We start from the raw sequence: 20,119 nt of genomic DNA, 5'->3' as shown, positions 1-20,119 counted from the left end.
GAGTAGGTCTGACAGGAATTACTGTCAGGTTGTAATCATTAGGAAATTCTGTAGTAGTCATACACTGATTCTAGGAGACTCACCTGCTGTTCTGTGAGTGAATGATACAAATGTAGGCAAGAAAAAGAAAAATATCAGTAAGTTGCAGCAGTCTGTAGGAGTGACACAGAGAAATATCGCAAGTCAACTCTCTTCTCCTGAAACAACGCCTTGTCTATAGGCTATTTTTCAGAAATTACGCTTTCAAAACAGCTAGAATCCTTTTTTGGTACTAGTATACCTAGGCTTAGATTCGTCTTTTTCCCTAATAGTATAGTAATTTAAGGACAGTACGAGAAAGCTGGAAAAGAACAAAGATGTATCACATTATTTACAAGTCACAAAGTAGTTACGGCTCATATGTGCAGGCATAAGTATTTGATAAAAACAAGCCAGCAAAAGTAATCAACTAAAGGCATCAGAGTGACAATATGCTCCCAAAGAGTCAAAATATCTCTCTTATCAGTCATATTCAATTTTTCTACGTTATAAATCGTGCCCTTAGTACACTCATTAAAATTAGAATGTCTAAAATATTGGAAATTCTTGAATGCTTTGTTTTCCTACACCTGAATTTGAGGAATTTTTCCTTAATTTCAGTTAGAAATACAGACTAGCACATATTATTAAAGTTGTAATAGGAGGTAATTGGGAAACTGGAGAGCTTGCTTAACTTCCAACCCATTTCTTTAACTATTGACAGCAACCTATCTAGACATCCAGTAAGTTTATCTTCAGCAAAACCAAGCATGAATTAATCAGATATATTGGCATCTTATCCCAAAGGACATACTGTACAGCCTGTTATGAGCATGTTGCGTTATCTCCTGAAGTTGAATAAAAGATTAAGGCTAATTTAAGCAGACTAAGGCTTCCCTCTCGAGGTTTACTACAGATACTGTACCATCAGGATAACCACTGCTGGAGGGTAACCGGTGCCGTGTATACTGAAATTTGCTTTCTATAAGTGAGAAAAAAAGTAATTGAAAAGGCAAAAGATGCATGCAGCACCTTTAGATGTTTGTGATAAAAGAAATAGGACAAGCTGGCTACATTAGAGACATAATTTGCTTAAAAGTCTGAGAAATCAAGGAAAGAATTAATATAGAGCATTGGGTCAGAATACCATCATCTGAGTCACTGGAACCATCTGCCTTTATCTGCAGTAATTTCATTCAGAACTTCAGTTCAGAAAAATTTAAAATTGGGCACTAAATAGTAGTTGGGAAGCTTGCCTCACATCCCAGCAGAACACTGTTCTGGAATCTCGTTCTTCTGATGTTAACATCTTCTTTATTTTACCAATACTGTCCTATAGTTTAAGCAGTTACTTTTCTGTTTTACCTTCCTGCATATTTGCTCCACTCAATGTTACAGCCAGGAAGCAGGGAGAGAAAAACCTTAAATTTTGTTTTGTTTCCTGCTAAATGGCATTCTTCAAAACTGACATAGTGTACAATAATTTGTACACACAATATTTGTACACACATTGTATTTGTATTGTTTATTTGTATACACAATAGCTTTTCTTTTAATTACCAGTGTGGGCATGGCTGTTCAGAGGCAGATCATGCAAAATGCTCTTTAGCTGAACTGTCTTGCAGCTTTAGAATCATAAATGTTTTTTATCTTTTCTTGTTCTGGGATGTCAGATCCAGTAACAACAATATGATATGTCTGAGAACAAGAGTACCACTAACCCCTGTTTTTGCCAAATGATCTTTGCTCTTTTCTGGGATTTTTTAAAATATGTTTTTAATTTTAATTTTGTATTGGCAAACTGTCTGCTGGTTTTCAGGTGTCCAGCCTCTATTTGAAATGTAATTCAGTGAATTTAAAAATTATTTCTGCTACAAGACTCTCTTATTTTCCTCTGAAAATCATTGTCTGTATTGATTTTATGGCTAGGAGCAATAAAGTATTTACGAGATGAATGACATTACAGTGACGGCCTGCTATTATTGAGTTGTTAGGCTCATTAGGTAATAATATTTATCCTGCTGTCCTTTTCTAGCCAATCATATTTGTGGATGTGAAAAAGAGGGGGGAAAAAAGATTATATTGCAGCAAATAATGATTAATAACAGCTGCTGTCCACATGAAAAGAAATTGTTCTCGTAATTCCAAGTGCAGTGTGTGAGTGAATGAAATTGTACTAGAATCTGCAGTGATCAGGAATGTGGTATTTTGGGTTTTTTAGTTGTCGTCTTTTCTTTCCCCTAACAAGTTAAAAAACTTGACATGTCTTTGCCTTATCTATGTAGGTCCTTTCCTAACAATTACTGGGACAAATTTGTAAAACGGAAGGTAGGCTTTTTATATTTCTGTTCTATTATGTTGGTCATAGCAATAATCTACTATTAAGTTAATTCAGATATCTCTATGTGTAATATACTTCTGTACACGTAAATGTACAAATAATTGAGAACTGAAATTTGTTTTATGGAAATCATTGTTGTGGTAAACGTCTTGGTGAACAGGCAGCTGCAGCGTAGGTGGGAGGAGGGAGGAAGACAGAAGGCTGTGGTTTCCTTCCCAGACTCAGGCATTCAGAATAACTTTGTGCTGTCAATCAGCCACACAGGTCTAACTTACAGTCATTGTCATCTTTAGGATACAAAGCCCCCTCATCCCCCTAAAAAAAGAAAAACATGCCAGCTTAAATGACGGCAAATTATACATAACCTTTCAGATAATAGCCTTTAATGCTTCTATTTTTCTTTTTTATGCTCTCCCTGCCTGGCTTCCTGGGAGTTCTGACTGTTCTAGTAGAGTTAATTGTGATTTTTTTTTTTTTTAATTTCTGATAACTACTGGCTTAAAGTAGAGTAGGGTGAATGTCACCAAGGTCTTTCTCTGAGCAAAGCTTATCTTCTTCCATTTTTAGGTTATTAACAAGTACGGAGACTTATACGGAGCAGAGCGCATAGCAGAGCTTTTGGGTTTGGACAAAAGTGCCCTTGATTTTAGTCCAGTGGAAGAGAGCGAACCAGAAGAGGCATCTCTTGTATCATGGTATGACATCTGAACTTCACAGACAAATGATGTGTTGGCATAACTTCACTTTCAAAGATAAAAATGGATTTTATATTGAAACTGTAGTGATGTTTTTCTCAGCAAGGAAAATTCAAATGGAGAAGTCTTCATATTGTGAACGTAAAATAAAAAAGAATTTTGTCTGTTCTAAAACATACTTACAGCTGTGTTATAAAAGTTAGGAAAATAATCACGAGTTGATGCTGATTGATACCGTTGGGCACTCTTTTATTTTAAACAATAATGGATGAAGCATTTAAAGGTTCTTTAGATGTTACAGCGGAGTTAGTTTATAAGCCAAAGGGCAGAATAAGTATTGGTAACCAACTTCTAGATGCCACTCAGAGATGTTTTCCTGACTTAATCCATCAGTGAAGATGAGAGTTTGAAAGTATCCAAGTCCAAAATGATTTAGGCTCCTACAAGAGCTTGGTTTCCTCAATACTTAAGGCATGCAAGAAGAAAGATTTCTGTTTGCACGACATCCAATGCCTAATAAAATATTTAGAATCTTGCAGAAGGCATTATCTTTTCTCTTGGTAATTCTGGCAACATTTTACACTGGACAGAACACTTATCTCTTGAGTTCAAGCAATTCAGGTTCCACATTTCACTACTTTTAAGACACATTTTAATTTTTGTAAGCCTGGAATACAGCTGTACCGCTCCTACTGAAATTGTTCCACCAGTTTCAAGGGTTTCGAAACTGTGTATGGGTGCTCTGAGTTAATGAATATTCTCTGAAAAATTAAGCACTTACATCACTCAAAAAATAAACGGCTAATGTATATCAGCACCTTCAGCAAACAAATGTAAAGTGCCAAACCTAGTTTGTTGTTTATACTTACGGAATTCAATACTTTTGACATTAATGCATTTCAAAAATTTCATGTTTCCTAGGTTAAGCTCCATCGATACAAAGTACCACATTTGGAAGCTCGGTGTTGTTTTCACCGATAACGTAAGTGTGTTAGCCTAGAAGAATATGCTTTGATTTACTCTAAATATGATTGTATGTCTTCCACCTTGTATGTCTTTTATTTTTGTATGTCTTTTATTTTAAAGAAATATAAACAAATAATATTGCATTACAGAGCCATTTTAAAATAGCTTTTTCTCTCTTGTGTTGTAGCAGATTGCTTTAATTTCTGTTAGAATTTTCTTTTTGATTCCAAAGGGCAATATGCACCTCCTCACCATTAATACAATGTCAGCATTTTGGAATTTAGTGGTACATTCCTTTAATTTTGTAGAGATCAGTCTGGCAACCAAAGGTGTCTTTTCTAAAATCTAGCACGGTCTACAGAAAGTTAACCTTTTTTATTCTTGAATCATCTGTTTGAGATGGTTGGTTAATTGTTTTCTTTCATACCTTCTCCTTTGGAAGTGGCACGCTTATATAAAAATTCCTGGTTTTGTGAATCCTCTTTGTGCATCCTCTTGAGCATTCCCAAACAAACAAGAAGGCGAAGGTGAATCAAGTGAAGATGTATAAATTAATTGTGCACTGAAAGCACACTGAGCCATTGTTCTTCAGTAAGAGCTTTCATATCAAAGTGGCTTCGGGTTCACTGCTTGCTAAAACAATAAGCTGTATTACATGCCATAGCTTTTCTGGGTGTCTTGGTGGATGTGGTCTGAGACTTAAACAGTAAGACAGTCTTTCTGAACATGTAAGATAGGGGTATTACATTCAGTTATTACCTTGCATTTTGTGATTCAAATCAGATAGTAATACCTGGTTTTATACATTGAGTGACTAAAAGAAAGCCCTATTCTGGATCCAATAATGCACACTGGCACCTGCTAACTTTCTGCCACTTTTCACTTTCTCTGCAGTCGTTTCTATACTTAGCCTGGTACACCACTATGTCTATCCTTGGGCACTACAACAACTTCTTCTTCGCTGCACATCTGCTAGATATTGCTATGGGGTTCAAGACATTGCGAACCATTTTGTCTTCAGTGACTCACAATGGGAAACAGGTTAGTGCTACGTACAAAGGTTTGAAAACGAATGCGTTTTGTAACAGCACTGGAAAAAAATCTTGTGGTTCCTAGGAAATATTGGAATGCATTCCATTTTGATCATGACTGGATTAAAAAATAGATTCCATTGTGTCTTCTGCAGCACATTTAATACATGAAATTATAATAATCTATACCCACGGAGTTTGGATAGCTGAAGTTTTGTATGCAGTAGAAAAATACAAGAATATGATTTATGGCCTAACCAGCTCCTTCTCTGTGCTCAATGATGAACTGGTTGGTGATAACTAATAAGAATTCACAATCTCTCCTTAGCTACGGCAGTAATAATGATCTGAGCAATGAGATTTCAAGACTTAGCTAGTAAGAATGTGCTTACAGGTGTGGGCATTCTGCACTGTGAAATAGATCCATATGTCACTTTGTCATGCAAAAATCAGATTAATAAAATCTCCTTCCAAAACTAATTGTTGAAACTTTTGCAGGGAATCATTCTCCGATCTCTAGAAGCTCTGTGTTCCTAGCTAGCCTACCAACAAAACCAAGCTTTTCACTAACGCACTTTTTAACTTATATTTAAGAAATCTAACAGAATTTCCCCAAAATTTAATTTCTAACATACACATACCATTCCATCTCAAATGTAGTAACATATATTCTAAGCTCACTCTTACGCCCTGTTAGACATGTCAAAACATTTTAAATCACATAGCATTTTGGAAGAGGAATATTCCCTTAACTTAACTCTGCTATATTCTTTGTGTTTGCTTAATCCTTTCTGTCAGCAGAAATTGACCAACAGAGGGTTCTTCCCTTACCAGGAAAGCAAGTTTCTAAAATAGTACACACGAGAATGTTTTCAGTATCATTGCACAAACAAATGAAATCTCTACTTTTATCCCCTTTGTTTTCCTCCAGCATGACCAAAGTCATATTATTTTTAATTTAATGATTAATATTTTCATTATGAGATGTTTCTAAATGAAATTTTTCTAAACTCAAAACCAAGCATAATTGACAAAACTGTTTCAATTCAAGACCACGGCTTTTAGTATACATTCTTCCCAAGCAGAGATTAGTTTTTCTAATCCTGTTGCTTTTCTTGCTAGTAGGTATGAACAGCGAAAGACAGCTGCAGATTTTTCAATTTAAACATTCCCTTTGGGAGCATACTTACAGATCTGCACAAAGTGATAAACTGACAATCAGCTCATTGTTCAATACCCTTACATTTCTTTTAAAAGAGTAATACCAATTGTTGCACTTTTTAAAACAGGTAGCCTTCAGTAACTCCTCTCCAGAGCCACATCCTCTAATGCCATCTCCAACAAATAATATAATCTAGTCTCATTAACTGCTAAACTTTTTCTCCTAAGGATTTTATTTGCTTAAAAGCAGGACCTGGAAATTGCTTACTCTTTGGTTATCTAAAAACAATTCTATCCACTTTTTAGATTGCTTTGCTAACCAGCTTTGGAACAGAAAACAGACCTTGATAAGTCATAATAAATCCCAGTTGAAATTATTTATCAAATTAACTAAAGGGGTTTATTTTTTATCATTTACTTTTCATTTTACATCCAGTTTTTCAAGTTACTAGAATTTTACTTCTAAATTAAATAGTGGAAACATTGCTTCAGTGATGCATATATAGTTCACAAAGATGGAAACAACTTCAGTTTGTTGATACTGTTTTTTCCTTTGATTTTCATGTGAGAGCAGGGTAAAGTAACGCTTCTATGCTGATGCAAGCGATAGAGACACCGCAAAGCTATCGTAACTGCTATCTTCAGTTTCCTTGTTGGGAAATGTACAATATGATGCATTTCCAATAAATACCTAAGGCAATACACTGAGCTAGCATGTGTCTTCTGACAGAATGAAATTAAAACCTACTTTCATGTCTTGTCTCCATACGCAGCTTGTGCTTACTGTAGGACTCCTCGCTGTAGTAGTGTATCTTTACACTGTTGTGGCGTTCAACTTCTTCCGCAAATTCTACAACAAAAGTGAAGATGAAGATGAACCAGACATGAAATGCGATGACATGATGACGGTAACTAAAACCACATTAGCATGCTTCAAATTTCATCCTCATTTTTCAAATGGTACTCAGGATAAAACAATAGGCAAGGAGGGATGTTTTTGTTGTTCAATCCATGTGTGTCGCCTTCTTGCTATAGGTCATTTTGAAAATGTCAATGGTCTTGAAATTCCCTGTGCGTTCTCCAGTGTCTAAACTCAACAGTAGATAGATGACACTCACCAGTATAGGAAGACATTCTGGATTTTTCTCCTAAATACTGTGGCTTATGATTTGCTGCAACTCTTTTACATGTGAAGATGACAAACTCTTAAAGTATGTGGAAGAAGTTTCATGACAAACTGCTCAGCCCTGCGAAAAGCAGCTATGTTGTTGCAGCACAAATAAACCCAATTTGTTCCCAATATTTGCAAGTGTGCAAGCTCTTCCTATACTTCTTAGGTTATATGAAGTATATGATGTTATCAGAACTAGTTATAAAACTCTGCTCCAAACTGCTTACAATTAGTAATTTAGTCATAAGTAAGAACTCAAGGGTGAGTAGAGAAGGTGGAAATCAAAACTTATTAACTAATTTGCCTTCTGATTTCCACCTGTTGGCACAGAATGTTATTTACGTCATACTAAAAGATACTCTACAGGGATGTATTATGGTATGAAGAGGATTTGATTTTCTTCCCATATAAAGAAAACAGCACAAATTCAGGTATTAAAAATGTCATATTCTGAGTTTGCGGCCAGCTCATTTCTTCCGTTGAACAGTCACTCTCTGCCCTGTGTTATACACCAAAGATAGAATAAAAGCCCTCAGAACAGAGCTGTGTCATAGACTTCACAAAATTATCTTCCCTGTTCTTGAACTTTCTTTCAAACACACAGTGCAAGTCAGTTGTGCTAATGATAGAAATTACAAAAACTGCCAAGCATTATTTAGCTGGTCCCTCTGTGAGATGGATACAATGTCTGGTCATAAAATAGATGTAGGAGTAATTGAAATAATGAAACTATATTACATTTTAAACCACTCTACCAAGTGAGGTAAATCAATTCCAAGTAACATTTTTAAGTATGATTAAACTAGTACCAGCATATTCCGTCAACAGTAAAGTTGCATTATAAAAATGGATGTATAGTTCTGTTTCGTGTTTGCTTATGAAAGACCAAATTTGTCAGGTTTTTATGTTGATTATTTAATACCAGGATTGATGGCTAATTTGACTTCAGAACACTGGCTGGGCTTAGAGATTTCCGTTGTCTTTAACCCACATTGTGTGACTGAAGTGGTTTACAAGGTTCTGTAGCTGATTCATACAGGAACATCAGTAGTATATTGCTCCAGCAGAAGAGTCCATTCTAATATACTTACATAGCTTAAATATTCAGACTTTTAATGATCTTTCTATGATGACTTATATGTCCAAAAAATATGACACACACTGACATTTTTGTAAAGTGATTTCTTCCGCATCAAACTGAACACAGGCTGTGTTTCCCAGATCATAAATAATATACAATATACTAAACCAGACATGTAGTATTGTAAAATGAAATTATCCAGAAACCACCTAAACACAGTGTTGTGGTTTAACCCCAGCTGCCAACTAAGCCCCACCCAGCCACTTTTCTCCCCTGGTGGGATGGGGGAGAGAATCAGAACAGTAAAAGTGAGAAAACTCATGGGTTGAGATAAGGACAGTTTAATAAGTAAAGCAGAAGCTATATGCACAAGCAAAGCAAAACAAGACAAGAAATTAATTCACTTCTTCCCATGGGCAGGCAGGTGTTCAGCCATCTCCAGGAAAGCAGAGCTCCCTCACACCTAACCGTTACTTGGGAAGACAAAATGCCTTCACTCCAAATGCACCCCCCTTCCTTCTTCCACCAGTTTTATATGCTAAGCATGATGTCATATGGCATGGAATAGCCCTTTGGTCAGTTGAGGTCAGCTGTCCCAGCTGTGTCCCCTCCCAACTCCTTGTGCACCCCCAGCCTACTCGCTGGTGGGGTGGTGTGAGAAGCAAAAAAGGCCTTGGCTCTGTGTAAGCGCTGCTCAGCAGTAACTAAAACATCCCTGTGTTATCAACACTTTCCAGCACAAATCCAAAACAGCCCCATACTACTGTGAAGAAAATTAACTCTTATCTCAGCCAAAACCAGCACACACAGGTAGATCTACCTGTTGTATGTCACTATTTATTTTATGGCAATATTTGCAAAGGTTTCTAAACTCCATTTAGAGGAGTTTAGACGTCTTTAAAAAACATCCTCTGCTTAGTCAGAGCAAGCTAGAACCTTAGGAATTAATATAAGGAGTAGACTATAGTTTCATACAGTAGCAAATACAATAAAAATGCCCCCCAGATGGTCTTATTCTGTAAGTGAGACCTAGGGAGTGAAGGGGTAACAGCTGATACTGACTCCTCCTCTTAGTAAATGTACTTCAAGATGCAATCACATTACTTCAGACAATAACACATTTTTGGTGCAGTGTGCGTGATACATGAGGACTGATATTATGTGTTCTTTGATACTATAACTTGTCAAAAGTTAGCAGAACAGAATCATTAAAAAAAAAAAAGAAAAAACACAAACAAAATCATTCACGGTAAATGTATCTGTAATTTTCCTCCCTCTCTTTTAGTGTTACCTGTTCCACATGTATGTGGGTGTAAGAGCTGGTGGTGGCATTGGAGATGAAATTGAGGATCCTGCTGGAGACCCTTATGAAATGTATCGAATTGTCTTTGACATCACATTTTTCTTCTTTGTCATTGTTATCCTACTGGCCATTATTCAAGGTACCGTCACTTACCTTAGTAGGGACTGTTAGAATTTAGTTTACGTAAGTTCTGCAATGTATTTAAACCATATTTGTGTTTGAGATAAATTTCGCAGTATTGCTGTAAAGTTTTCTGAGCTGATAAAATCATGAATTCTGAAAGTAGTAATTTTATACTTAATTCATAAATAATGCATTGTCCCAAGTACCACACAAAGACAAAGCACAAGAAACATAACTTGCCTGGGTTACAGTGCTTATGAATGCTTTGACAACTCTCCAGCAATGATGCAGCTTGTGCAGAATCACTGTTCTTCCTGTAGTAACCATTTAAACTTGGAGAGCCTTGCTGTAGGCACTCTTCACATCTTTATTTTGGAACCACTACAGCTGGCTAGGGAATAGAGACTTTCCCCTTGCAAAGGGGAAATGACATGGAGAAAGTCACCATTGCCACATACCTGTTTCCTCCTTTCTTTAGAGGATGATTTTCAGTTTTAACTGGTTTGCAGTTGTGGTTTACAGAGAACAAGACTTCTCTTCAACAACTGTCAGTATTCAATACTTATTATAAACTGACAGAAGGCTTTTAGGAAAAAACGCCATTTTGCCACCGTGGTGGCAAAGAAAAAATGTAATACTATAAAAAAATCTATACAATCTATACTGAGAAAAAGTTCTGAACGTCACAGTCCCCAAACTGATCCAACTCTATTCTTAATATGTTAGAAGTGGAGGAATAATGCTTCAAATGTGAAGCACCATCACAAACTGGCTGGGAGGCCTGTGGGAGCAGAGTTGTTGATAGAACAGTTCCATGAGAAGGAGAATGAAAATGAAATTCCTTCGTGGGAACAAAAGAGATGAGATTATGGAAGCTTAAACTGACCAAAATAAAAGCACAGACAAGCCTTTCCACTCTCAAGATTGCGCTTCTATGTAAGAGAAATTCTTACTGCTAAGAGTGCAGTGTAAACAAATGTTAGATGTCTGGAAATTGATAGATTGAAACTTGAATTGTTCAACCTAGATATAAGTATGCTGAACTCCAATGACAGTGTAGGATGTCTGAGAAACATTACTTGAAATATGAACCGTGCTAACTACAGTGTTGCTACTTCTCCATTTGAAATAGGTCTGATTATTGATGCTTTTGGTGAATTAAGAGACCAGCAAGAACAAGTGAGAGAAGATATGGAGGTATGAGTAAGCACATTACATTTTTCATTACTCTTATTCTAGGTTATTACCAGTTAAAATAGTGTCTTTGAGTTAAAAGTCATTTGTAACCACAACTTGTGTTTCCAGACCAAATGTTTTATTTGTGGAATCGGCAATGACTATTTTGACACAACCCCACATGGCTTTGAAACCCATACTTTGCAAGAACACAACTTGGCAAACTATCTGTAAGTATATTTTACTACTGGAATTATGATAAAGAGACCTTTTAGCTTCAGAGTAATTTAGGTGTACACATTGCTGACAACCCTAAGACAGAATTCTGTAGAACTGAGGAGTATCTCCCTTCCTTTCTAGTCTCCTCTACTCTACTCCACACTGCTGGTTATCTTTAAAGTGCTCACCTTACACATGAAATATCTTAGTGGAATGAGACCTGAAGGTACAGCAACACCTTATTCCTCTGGAAGAAAACTCAGATATGCAGAATGATAGGGAACAACAGTTTAGTAAGTGGCTTTAGTTTGGAAGATTTGATTGTGACTTCCAGGGGCTTGGTAATGTTGGTAAGACCATTGAAAATTAGCCTCCATTTGACAAAAAGAAAACTTGAACCAAAACACCAAAAGACAAAAAAAAAAAAAAAGATGATTCCTGACAGATAAGCTACAAAATATAATGTACGAGTCTGATCTTATAGTTCTTTAGTGATATTGCAGCTTTCTGAAACCGTGAAGCAATCAGGAGTTGTTTGTGTTGAGACTATTGCCCAGACGCCCAAGATGATGATCTTCTACTGTCATTACTAAATACAGAGCACATCAAAAAGGATATTTTAACAGTTAATTTGGTGGCATTAGTTACCCCTACAACAGTGATAATTATATGAGCACAGTGCCAGCAGAACCAAAGGAGCTGAACTGGTGGTATCTTATAGAGGTCTGGCTTTGGAGTACTGCATCTGAGCTTTTAAAATAAATTAAAAAAAAAAAAAATGTGCCTGCTGGAGTGGAGGCTGCATTGTTCCTCACGCAGCAACTGACACTGCGAAATCAATGCACATTACTTTTGAGAGGCAAATTTCCATTAACATCCATAGTTTTACCAGTCTACAACCTCCAAGCTTTTCTTCCTTTATTGAATTGCTTAATTGGTATATGGGAACCTGTAATTCACAGTAGATTAAAAATGGCCATTTCCTTAATATTAGAATATATAGTGAACAATCTTTCATACCAAGTTGCCCTTTAATTAGACAAATGTTAAAGTCAGTATACATTCCTTTCTTTACAATGAAAGCACATCCCAAGTTTAATTCCAAATGGCCTGCATCAAAAGTGGCAAACCAAGAGTTGTGTTACCTGTAGACAGACCACTGCTGGGACTCTACAGCCCTCCTGTTCAGGTCAGGCTCTCTGTATTTGAGCGAGCACAGGTGTCTGACATAGACAAGCTCAGCTGCTGAGCTGTGTGCCAGGAGTGTCTGGAAATCTTTAGTGCAGCTGCGTATTTGCTGTGCTTCTAGCTTCTTCCATAGTAGCCATAGTAACTTCTGCCGAGGTGAGATTTCGGAACACATGTATAGGAGTTGGCATACGCCTAATTCAGGTATTGCTCCTAGCGCTGAAAGGAAGAAAATGCTAAACCATGTTTTTCCACTTCTACAGATTTCACGTCTGTTGGCACTTCCACAGGAGAAGTGCTGGAGGACAGAATTTTCTCCTTTAACATAAGCACTGCAGATGCCTAGCAACAGCGTTACTTTGATGCTTGGCATAATCTCCCTCACACACCCAGTCTAGGAAAGGTTAGGCAGAGATGTTATGTTTTCTGCATTAATACCCACTTCATGTGCTTGTTTCAGGTTCTTTTTAATGTATCTTATTAACAAGGATGAAACTGAACATACTGGCCAGGTGAGTAGAAAATAAAACTGAATTTTTTTTAAGATTATCTTTTGACATTTTTATCTTCTCCAGCCTTTAGCTGTGTACCACCAGGTGGAACTGATGTACCACCAAGGAGTGGAGGTGATACCACACTCCCTAAGAGTCTTCTGCAAGTGAAAGAAAAGGAAGGGTTAAAAAAAGGGAGAAGGTGGGCTGCAGCAGTGTGCTATTCTACTCAGCACTGAACTCGGTCAGAAGTCAGTTAGTAGTAATCTTACTGTTGTTTTGTCTCTGAAATGAAACCCTGAAATATACCAGTTATTAATCTTTTGGGAATAAACTAGTTTAGCTACTATATTTATAGTCTAAATCCATACATAGATATACAGATAGGTATATGGATGTGCGTATGGATGTTTAGTGTTGTTAGGCCCTAAATGTAAACAAATAAGAAAATAAAGATAATTTAATTATATCTTATCTCAAATAAGAAGCTGTTATGCAAACTCTACAAAAGTACCTTATACTTCAATGTTTTCCAAGCAAACTAAAACACATTTTATATAAAGAGATTGTGTACAGGTTTGCTCTGATATAACTCGACTGATTAATTTACACAAACAGTTTCTCTACTAAGGCTTAAATTTCAGTAGTACTGAATGAAGAAAAGTGCAGAACAATAATTTTGCAAACGTTCTTGAGTTACAATCTTTGAGTTTCAGTGTCTTCACAGTTCTACTCCATGGTAATAGTCACAGTACCTGGTTATTGTGAAAAGTTTATCAAGAGCACTAGCAGCAAGGTGTCTGTTAAAATAAATATTCTTTGTCATTTTCAGGAGTCATTCGTGTGGAAGATGTACCAAGAAAGATGTTGGGACTTCTTCCCAGCAGGGGACTGCTTCCGGAAACAGTATGAGGATCAACTTGGCTAATATCACAAAAGAAATTATTTATTCATGAACTGTTAAGATCCAGTATACAAAAAAACTTCTTTTCTTTTCATGGTGTAATTTCACAGCTTGTATTTGCTTTAAATGTCTTTAAACTTCAAGACATACATAAAATTTGACACTATTTCATAGGTTTTGTACCTACCACATAGGAAAAGGTCTTCTGTTGGAATTTTAATTAGAAAAGAGAAAACTATGCCAGATTAACTTAAGCCTTCCAGCTCAAACATGGTCTGAAATTGTAACAACTTTTGAACCACATCGTTGACCTAGTGTTTGGCAGTACAGTTGAAAGGGCTAAAAGGTGTCTTAACTGCACATTTGACATTAAGAACTTGAACATCAGAGGCTATGCCTCAGAAAAAATATTTCCACTAACTGCTGTCCAGTTTTTCCCCCTAGTATTTGCTAGTGAATGTGTTAAGATACAGCTTGAAAAGCTTTAAGCAGTTAAAAAGAAAACATTTTCAAACACTCTGTTGACCTTGAAACATTAAGTGCCTTAAAACCTCTGTAGACATAGCTATGCAAAGTTTTTATTTATGTTAGTGTTCTACATGAACAGATCCATTCACTGTACTGCTTTTCTGTCTTTCTGTATGAAATTGCACTTGAAGTTTGTTTATATACTACCTTCAATAACAGCTTATTAGATGCTGCTGTTAGAAGATATCATACATTGTATCGAAATGAATACAATTTAAATCTTAGGCCAAAATAAAACAATGCTCTATGGTCACCCGCAAGTAGAAGCTGCTAGGATTATGCATTTTTTTTCTTCTAATAAAAAGTGCCCACTGCAATAAAGCATTATAAATCAAATATTACCTTTGCTCTCTTCTTTCTTATGTTTCTACAATATGGAGGAGATATGACATGAGGATGGTGACTAAAACCACATGTATTCATTGCTCATTCATAGCTTTATTTTAAGGACAAACAGCAAGTACAAGCTGAAATAACTGTTCTCGTAGTGTGCTGTAGCCTGCATCTTTAGCAAAGAAATCCTAATTTCATCATAAATTTTAGACCTTTCTAAGAATATTAGTCTTAGACAATTTTCAACCACATCTAGATTAATTTTGGTCGCACAGAATTTGAGAGGCCCGCAAAGAAAACCAGACATTTGACATACTGAACAAAGTGAAACAGATAAAGGAAATAACGAGGAGAAAGAGTCAACTTTCTCCTTAATGTTTGCGATGTTAAATTATTCACATACGAAAATTTGAGCTTCAGGAAATCATGCTGTCCAGCCAATCTTCAAGCTCTTCCTCAGTAACGTTTTTAGATGTACTTTGCTGTTGCTGTGATGCTGTACTCTTCTCTTCAGGCACATCTAGTTTTAAAGGGTCTAGAAAAGTGAAAAGAACAGACTTGAAAATCTGAAAACAATTCCATACCCGCTCTTTGTCCCGGATCATTTTGCTTTTTAATGCACAACTGACTATTTAAACACAATCTGTCTTTCTTGAAGAACAGCAAGTCATATTCCAAAAACAGTAGCCACAAGAAAAGAAAAGAGGCAGCTCAATAAGCTCAACTGGAGCAATGTGGCTTCCACTTGACTCAAGAGGAACAGGGCCTGGTCTGCAGCAGAGAGGTTGTAAGTGATCCCCCCTGCAATCTGTTTGCAACCCTGTCCAATGCAGAGTTTAATTTAATGTAGGAGAAGAGCAGGAGGCCATGAGAGCAGATTGTCCTCCACGATTACTGCAGCATGATATGATTCCATATTCTGATGGCGTTGTTTAATTAAGGGATTTACACCATGCTTTGGAGTGGTAAACCTGACATACCACTGAAATGAAGGAGCATTTCAAAATTGTCTTCAGTAACAAGGCGTGCTGTACTGCTTGTGGTGACATCTTACACGTTCAACCATCTTGGACTTAATTTTTAAGACAGCAAGAAACAAAATCATACACAAAGAATCAGAAAGGCTAAAAATTCTATTACAGCATTGTGGACAGGGGAGGAGCAGCAAACCATCTCCATCAAAACTCACAAAGTAGTGTAACTTCTAGGAATGCAAACAAAAGGAAGAGTTTGCCTATTTTTCTGAAATATGAGAATGTATATGTTTTGTTTCCATATTAAAGTTATTTATTTTCAAACTGTACTAGTGTTGATTTTACAAAATTAAGTAACATTTGTAACAAGCCATCACAAACAGCTGTCCTTTCTTCTGTATACTATTAGCACAGTGAACTAAGGGCTGATAATGTTACATAAAAACTTTATTTTATCTTCCTCTCACTAAAATTCTCTAACAGTACATTTTTTTTTAATTTAAAATTTTGGTGAATCATAAAAATCAATGCTGTTCTGCAGAATAATATCTCTTAACGCTTAAAATGAACTGACAATGGTGAAACTTTAGTTCAGTGGGGAGTTAAAATTGAAAGGAAAAAATGAGTCAGAACACAGCCCCAGATAAATGACATGCAGTATGACAGCGGTGATGACATGACAGTACTGTTGACTGGCTAATCAAGAGTTCAGAAACATAACCAAACCAGAGAGCAATGGAAATTAAATAAAGGCGTGCTGGGGAGAAGACAAATCTTACCCTTTTCCCTACAATCTATCTTCAGATCTTTCTCAGCTGATATGTTGTAGGATAATGCACCTGACACAGGTCTGTTTTCTGTATCAATGGGAGCATCTAGACTTAGGAGAAGATCTAATTCTTCATCCAAATGGTCAGGCTCTTGCTTTGATAGCGGACGGCCTCTCTGAAATGGTTCCGCTGCACTTGCCCTAGGAGCATTTTTACTTCCAGGCTCTGACGGAGGAACGGAATCACCAACAGGATGGGAGACCAACACTGTTTCACTTTGAGCCAGAGACTGTCGAAACAGCAGCTCTCTCCTCTTGCCATCTTCAATAATTTTAGGTTTCATCTGTGGGAGCTCTACAGGTGTCGATGCCTAAGAGTACAAGAAAGGCCTTGAGTCTTTCTAATGATTAACGCCATTTTTACTATTCTGTCTAATTTGAATTATAATTCATGCTTCCTATATTTGATCACTTCAGAAGGTGCAACGAATTTCAGCAGAATTGAATTCAGAAGTAAAAGTAAACTAAAGTTATCTTGATGGTTGTATAAAAACCCGTATGGTTGTATATACTTGTATAAAAACAAATACAAAAACCAAACTCCTTTTATCCCTTATTATGAAGTACGAGAATGTATGCTAAATCAGAAAGTTCCATGGTTTCACAAATACTTCCTGTAGAGCTACTTTTCTTTAATTCTTCTGTAATGAAATCCTAACAATACTCTGAATTTTGGAATGATTGAAGTCAGAATTTGGCTAGAAATTTTATCCCATGTTAGGCCTTACCTCCAAAATTCCAGTCTTGAAAGCAAACCATACCATAGCTCACTGAAAATCTTTTAGCAAAAGTTTTAGTATATAGCTGTGTATTTTGAAAAATGAAAACAAATTACAAAACATTATCAAATAGTGAAAAAAGAAATGGCAACCCATTACTTAACCGTGGAACACAGATTCTGCTTTTATCAGGATGCCCTGGCATGAATAACACTGCAGCATATCTGATGACAGCATCACTGGTCAGAATGACAAGACAAAAATTAAATGTCATAACACACACTTTGTAACCCTGATAAAAGTTAAAGACCATGATTAGAGCTCTTCAGAAGAAAAATATATTTGGAAGTAACATTTATTTGCAGGTTCCCTTAAACATCACATCTGCAGACATGTCTGAGCTCCCTTAAGAACAAACATAGTTGTTTCAGTCACAGAAGCACTTCATGCAGCTCCAAAAAGAAGTAGAATTTCTTCTGTAAGGGTCATGGATTTTTTTTTTTTTTTTTAGGAATTTTGTTTTTATATTTAAGTCTCCTTAGTTCTTTTGCCCTTACATGAGTATTTTCTTTTCACAGCCTGAAGAAATATTTTTTCCTAATATTCTGTTGCCTTTTTTTTTTTCACCAGACCATAAATGACATTTTCTTCACCTGTTTGATGTACAGTTCCACCTGTTCTACTACAGATGTAAGTTTGATTCATGGAATAAACATGTATTGTTGACGTTAGGTATGTAGAAGAGTAAATCACAATTAAAATAATTAACAGGAAAGAATGTGGAAGCACTTTCAGAATTTTGGTGCAAGTTTTTAACAGCTGCCAAAAAGAGAAGTAAATAAATAACAGTGCAATCATTCCATGTCAAACACTCCTATATCCGGCCTTCAAATCTAACGTGCTGCACTTTGAAGCATTTTGTTGAAAGCTAACACAGCAGAAAAAGTCCCGAAAGAGAGGCATCCTGCATTACGTGCCATTTGACATGCCAGTCTATAGCAAAGTATTTACTTATAAAAGACATTGTACTTACGTTTGAAGACCAAATTTAAAGTAATCCTTCTTGCACAGATTGTTTCATTTAAAATATTTGCATTTTCTTGTGAAAATTCATGGCATTACCTGCACCAGTTCAGCAGCTACGTTCAATCTCAGATGTAAAGGCAATTCCTGAAGGGCCTGGACCAAAGACTGGCAGTCGAGAGCAAGTGCAGATAACTGAAATATAATTCAACACACAGTACACTCGTATTAAAAAAATATGAACTAATAATGACTTTAATCTATTACTTTCCTCTGTTCCACATACTTAGAAATGTAAAGAACAATCTAATGAAATACAACAATTCATAGTCTTAAATTACACATGTACAAAGCAGTTTGGCTAAATTACCATATAAACACCTACAATGCAAATAATCACTTAAAGGTTTAAAATCAGAGGATGACGTTTTAAACAAGATATAAATGGAATGCTCCTTACACAATGCCTTGAAAAATCCAAAGCAGCAAATACTTCTGCAAGGTGACAATGTCATAAGAGGCTTTTCCACTCAAACATCTTTTAATCTCCGAGGCTTACCGTGCAGTGGGAATCACCATGAGTTGTTAGTATTTTCTAAGCAATCAAACCGTGTAGCTTGTATGTAGCTTTACTGTTTTTAGTGCCGAAACAACAGGGCCCTTTTTATACTTCATCATCTTTTAAAATCTTTCAGTGCTTACAAAACCAAGAAACTATAGTTACATACACTTCTAAAGTGATATTCAAGATATTCAACAAAGATACTCTACTGCTGCCTGCTTGCTTAAAAGGTGGAACTGTCACTTATTAATGTGACAGGTATTGAAGTTTTCTTTTGTCTTAACTCTTTTTTTTTTTTAGCTGTAAACTATCAAAAACAAATTTACCCCAAAATGGACCATCAATATTTGATATTACTACAGAATAGCCTAGACTTTGGTAAACTTAAACAGAATTTGAGCTCACATACAGCAGAACATTCTGATCATGTTCACCATCGATGAAAAAAACAATTTTATATCCATCACATATTTTAAAATATGACCAAAAACTGCTTAAGTTGAGTCTATACTCTCATTTTCACGGAAGCAGAGAAGCTGCTTCTAAATCTAGTTTACAGAGACAAAAATTTGTTCCTCTGAATGTGGTATAGACTGATACAGACATTTAGAAGTCTAAAGACTCAAATTAGGAGAGAATGTTTTGTGCCATATCCTAAGATTTATCAAAGGAATTCACACTGCTCCCAAAAGCCAGTCAACAGAATGGCTTCTGACACCTGCACACACAGCAAGAATGAACATCAAAGGCAGAGTGTGTTCCAATAGCACATTTATAAAATTAAAATAAGTTTAAAAAAGAATCAGTGAAGTTGGTTTAACAGTTTCTTGTATCCAAATTCTGGTTCTGGCATCCACTAAGGAAAGTAAAAGGACCAAAGAACTTAAATATCTGATGGTTACAACTTTTCTTCTTTACTAACAACTTTATTTTACAATGGATTAGTGATCACCATCAAAGATGATTCACTGGTACACGTAACCTCAAAAAGTCTTCAACAACTAATTCTTGTTGCCCACCAATGAATTAGAACTTCGGAAAACTGAAGTTCTTTTGGCAGATATTGAAGATCGAATATGGTTTCTGCACATTCACAAAGGACAAGGAAGTCACATGAATCCCATAACATTAAAAAAAAAAATTAAAAGTGTCATTGAATAACATTTAAGTGCAGTTAAGAAGAGCTAAGTACACTTGCAATGAACATTGTGAACAAAGGTGAAAACGGAGACAGGGAACAGATGAGAAGGCTGAGGATGAAGGAAGAGAGAAATCTGGAGAAA

General features: G+C 36.1%; 2 protein-coding genes across 2 annotated transcripts in view; one reads left to right on the top strand and one right to left on the bottom strand.

The window, feature by feature from the left end:
* RYR3 (ryanodine receptor 3) overlaps positions 1-13,892 on the top strand; it is a 203,647-nt gene extending 189,755 nt beyond the window's left edge. Inside the window, 10 exon segments of the mRNA XM_086613614.1 lie at positions 2,304-2,346; positions 2,927-3,054; positions 3,976-4,036; positions 4,915-5,061; positions 6,986-7,120; positions 9,750-9,906; positions 11,023-11,087; positions 11,196-11,296; positions 12,934-12,985; positions 13,797-13,892. Coding sequence (XP_086469740.1) covers positions 2,304-2,346; positions 2,927-3,054; positions 3,976-4,036; positions 4,915-5,061; positions 6,986-7,120; positions 9,750-9,906; positions 11,023-11,087; positions 11,196-11,296; positions 12,934-12,985; positions 13,797-13,892 — 985 coding nt within the window.
* A 1,213-nt stretch (positions 13,893-15,105) lies between these two features.
* Positions 15,106-20,119, bottom strand: part of AVEN (apoptosis and caspase activation inhibitor) — a 106,677-nt gene continuing 101,663 nt past the window's right edge. Inside the window, exons 4-6 of the mRNA XM_086613860.1 lie at positions 18,374-18,469; positions 16,483-16,843; positions 15,106-15,264 (exon numbers count right to left, since the gene is read on the bottom strand). Of these exons, the coding sequence (XP_086469986.1) occupies positions 15,146-15,264; positions 16,483-16,843; positions 18,374-18,469 (576 nt within the window). The 3' untranslated portion in view covers positions 15,106-15,145. The remainder of the gene's footprint in view (positions 15,265-16,482; positions 16,844-18,373; positions 18,470-20,119) is intronic.

This window comes from Tauraco erythrolophus, chromosome 6, assembly GCF_009769465.1.
Source record: "Tauraco erythrolophus isolate bTauEry1 chromosome 6, bTauEry1.pri, whole genome shotgun sequence".
NCBI lineage: Eukaryota > Metazoa > Chordata > Aves > Musophagiformes > Musophagidae > Tauraco > Tauraco erythrolophus.
Note: the sequence above shows the minus strand (reverse complement) of the source record. Positions and strands in the feature narration are given on the sequence as shown.